General features: G+C 36.2%; 1 protein-coding gene across 1 annotated transcript; it reads left to right on the plus strand.

Moving 5' to 3' along the window:
- Positions 1-2,385: 2,385 nt before the first annotated feature.
- LOC112528205 lies at positions 2,386-3,478 on the plus strand. Its single transcript, XM_025139172.1, has one exon. It carries the CDS (start codon positions 2,420-2,422, stop codon positions 3,344-3,346), a length of 927 nt encoding a protein of 308 aa, XP_024994940.1. The 5' UTR covers positions 2,386-2,419; the 3' UTR covers positions 3,347-3,478.
- Positions 3,479-3,907: the final 429 nt, after the last annotated feature.

A 3,907-nucleotide genomic window follows, 5' to 3' on the forward strand; every position in this document is an offset into this window, starting at 1 on the left:
AAATGAAGAACACTAAGAATTTCTTCGCACACAGGAGAGCAAGGGAGTAGAAGAGAATAGCCGATTGCTTTGAGAGTGCACTAAGCAACATTGCAAAAGCCAGTTGTGTGCATGGGAGATGCACACTACCTTTTTATACTACCTTCAGCATTTAATGCATGGGGACATTTGTCATTTGATGATAAGAAGGCAGGGGTTGACTTGACCAATGTTGATATCTCATTTTCATCGTACACAGCATGCATACAACACAATTCATGCGGAGACAAACTTTGCAGAGATATGGTCAGTTTGAGGAAGATCTCCTTTGGATAGATATGTAGCTTCAAGCAGCTACACACAAGTCTTCGGTCCATGGAGATTTTCAATCTTCGGTCCATGATCTTTAAACTTGAGTCCATGAAGATTTTCAATCTTCGGTCCATGATCTTCAATCTTGTCCATGAAGATTTTTCAATATTCGGTCCATGATCTTCATTATTGAGTCCATGAAGATTTTCAATCTTCGGTCTATGAAGATCTTCCTTCAATCGGTTTGTAGCTTCAAAATACTTTCAATATGCATTTCAACTACTTCGGAGTCTTGGTGTGTATATTAGACAGTTGATCTACAACACCGCATTGGTGACCTTCTGTCTTCACATCGGCTAGTCTTCGATTTTGCCAATGGCTTTAAGTATGTACCAAGACACCAATTTACAAAGAACCAATAACTACTAAGTGTTGCTAATGTAGATGAACAGATCAGTGGGTCATCACTAAATCAATAGGTGACCCAACAGTATCATTTTAATTGTTTTGACGAAAACGTGAAATGATATATTTTGTTATAAAAAACAATTATTCTATTATAATTTAATAAATTACAAAAATTAATTAAAATAAACAACTTATCAAGGGTAAATTGGTCATTTTACTTGTTCTATTCTGTCCAGTTTTATCTTACCAAACGTTGAACAGTTGTTCTATCCTGTCATATCCAGTCCAGTATTGTCCTGTCATATCCTGACACCAAACGCACCCTTAAGGTCATCGAAATGAACTGTTGGTAAACATTAACTAAATACAAGTCTTATCTCTCATTTATCGAATAAGATTATCGATCCTAACTACACCCTTTTGCCATTCTCGGAGTCTTTATTTGATAAGTGCCGGAAAACATGGCAAATTGCATAAAGAAGGCATATTTATTCAGTTTTTATATTCATAAGATATTTTCAAAAGAATTATTAGGAAGCTTTTAATTTGAAGATATTTTAACTGATGATTTATAATCTGGTATTTTTATAAGTTCTGGTTACTATCATTTCAAAAACCAGTCATGTTTCATCTGTACCACGTTAACATTAAGTATAAAAATGGACATTTTCATAGCTATATACTTTAAATGTAACTCTGAAAACATTATTTGCAAATAAGAATTGAATGAATACATATATTTCTTTTTGATGCAATTTATTTGAGGTTATAACAATATATACGAGTTAAATATAAACATCAGTTAATTCAAACGTACATATCACCCTAATGATTATTTTGTAACGAAACTAAAGTAAATAACAAAATTGCAATACGGGTTCTTGTAGGTATTCAAGTACCCTCTGTCACAAGCCAAATTTACTTTATTTACCTTTTAATAGTTCTATTAAGAGGTTGTCTCTGAAACGTTAAGAGATGAATCTTGTTTGACAAAAAAAATACGCCTCTTAATGGTTCTAAACACCCTGAATGATTTTGTATCTTGGATTTCCCTTAACCATTTAGCGCCCTAATTTCATTGTAAACAATTACCAAACAATTATATTTAATTTTGCATTATATCATGAGAGTCTCAATTAATTATTATGATCACTTAATAATTTACACCAAACTATTCAACAACTGTCAAACATTCCCTTATTTATTTATTTATCACTTATATCAATATTACTGGAGTTTAATGTAATTGTTCAATAAAAATAAGGAGCCATTTACCAAATACTTATCCGGTAAACGCTTACCGGTAAAATTCAACATTATCACTTACTTACTTGATAAAATTCTAATCCATCAAAACAACATCATATGCAACTATTTATCCGGTAACCGAATACCATGGTAAAAGTGATCACCTTCACTTACCGGGTAAAACTATTGGTCTTTGTTTCGTTCTTACAGAGTAAGTGTCATGTTAATTAGGATAAGCCTAAAATGTAATGGTTTGTTGATTTTTTTCGAGTATTTCCTTTTATTTAAATATGTAAATATAAAAAGAAAAGTAATAATTATTTTTTAATTGCTGGTTTTTAATTATTATTATCCTATGTATATAAAAGAATTTCTCCTGGTAGGAACTATCATGATTCACGATCTGATCAGCCAGCCATATCGGACTACGAATGTTCTCCATGCCACCCCTAATATTTAACCCCTTTGATCCATGGCTCTGATCAAAGATTGCACCGCCACCAAGCCACCGTCCACGGCCTCCCGGAGCAGCTGCTTTCTCGGTTGTTTTGGTTGTTCCGGTGACAGGATGCAGCCCACGGAGGAAGTCAACTCAGCAGGCAGCCGGCGTCAATCATGGGTCTTTAAATGGAAATCCAGTTTCAAGAAATCCGCCGCCAAGACAGTTCCGGTTGACCTTGCCACCGTCCCCCGGAAAACTAAATCGTTTACCCTTGCTCCGGCGACATCCAATACAACATGGGAGATTCAGGTGGTGGAAGAAGATGATGCAACGTTGACTAAAAAACCTGTGATCATGGTTGAGGAAAACCATGTTCCGGTGAGGTCCGATGAACAAAATAGTCGTCGGAAAAAATGGATAGATATTGTCAAGCGTCAAAACAGGTCATACCGTAGCCGCCGGAAAGAAATGAAAGCAGCCGCCGTGTCTCCGTCCCACCTTGACTCGCCGGAGAAAAAATCTACGACGATATCTCATGACCCTATTGTTTTCTCCCCTAATAAACCCTTGACTCGGTCCATATCTCCACCGCCGGCTAAAGTGAAGAAACCTCCACACGCCCCTCCGGCAGACGGCGGAGTTGACGATAAAGCTTCCAACAAAACGACACCGTTAGGCGGCGGGTTTGACTCCATAATTGGAATGTCAATAATACTGGTCACACTAGTTATAATGATGCTATGGGGTAAGGTCTGTGCAATTCTTTGTACTTCTGCATGGTTTTTTATAGCGCCACGTCTTGGGGCCGCCGGGGAACATTCCGCCGTAGCCACGGCGGAGAAACGACTGCCGGAACCCCATAATAACTTGGATTTGGATTCGGTGGAGTACAAGAAAAAGGTGGTTTTGGAAGGACTTCTTCAAAGAAACCACCGGAATGTTGTTGGTCGATTGTAGGTGTTCTTCATTTTATTTGTTTTTTTTTTAATTTTTAAATTTAATTTTTCTTTTTGGGGTTTTTCGTAGTGTTCAAGAAGATCGTATATACAAGATTTTGAATTTTTGTACTAAAATGGTTTTTTTTAATTATTGTTTTATGTTTTTACGTTGTTTGATTATTATAAAGATGCTTAAACTGCATTTACGACGGTTACTGTTATGTTATATGTTTCAGTAACATCAGGAAAAAACTTGTGAACATGATAAGCAGATTACTTAAACATGAAACGTGTCTAATAGTTAGGGGTGAGCAGCGGAATCGGGTATCCGCTTGCGGAACCGGAACTGCCTTAAAACTGACGGTTCCAGAACCGAAACCGATATCAATGGTTCCGGTTCTTAAAATACGGAACCGATTAAGAATGGTTCCGGTTCTTAATTTTTCGGAACCGTTACCTGCCGGGGGTCCCGGATACCCTGTATTTTTCAATTAAAAATTAATTAACTTTTTTTTAATACTAAATTTAAATTAGGTCAAAAACTTAGAACTTTAGATTCAAAATTTGAGATAAAATGATT

The sequence above is a fragment of the Cynara cardunculus genome, assembly GCF_001531365.2.
Source record: "Cynara cardunculus var. scolymus isolate 2C chromosome LG 15, CcrdV1, whole genome shotgun sequence".
Classification (NCBI taxonomy): domain Eukaryota; kingdom Viridiplantae; phylum Streptophyta; class Magnoliopsida; order Asterales; family Asteraceae; genus Cynara; species Cynara cardunculus.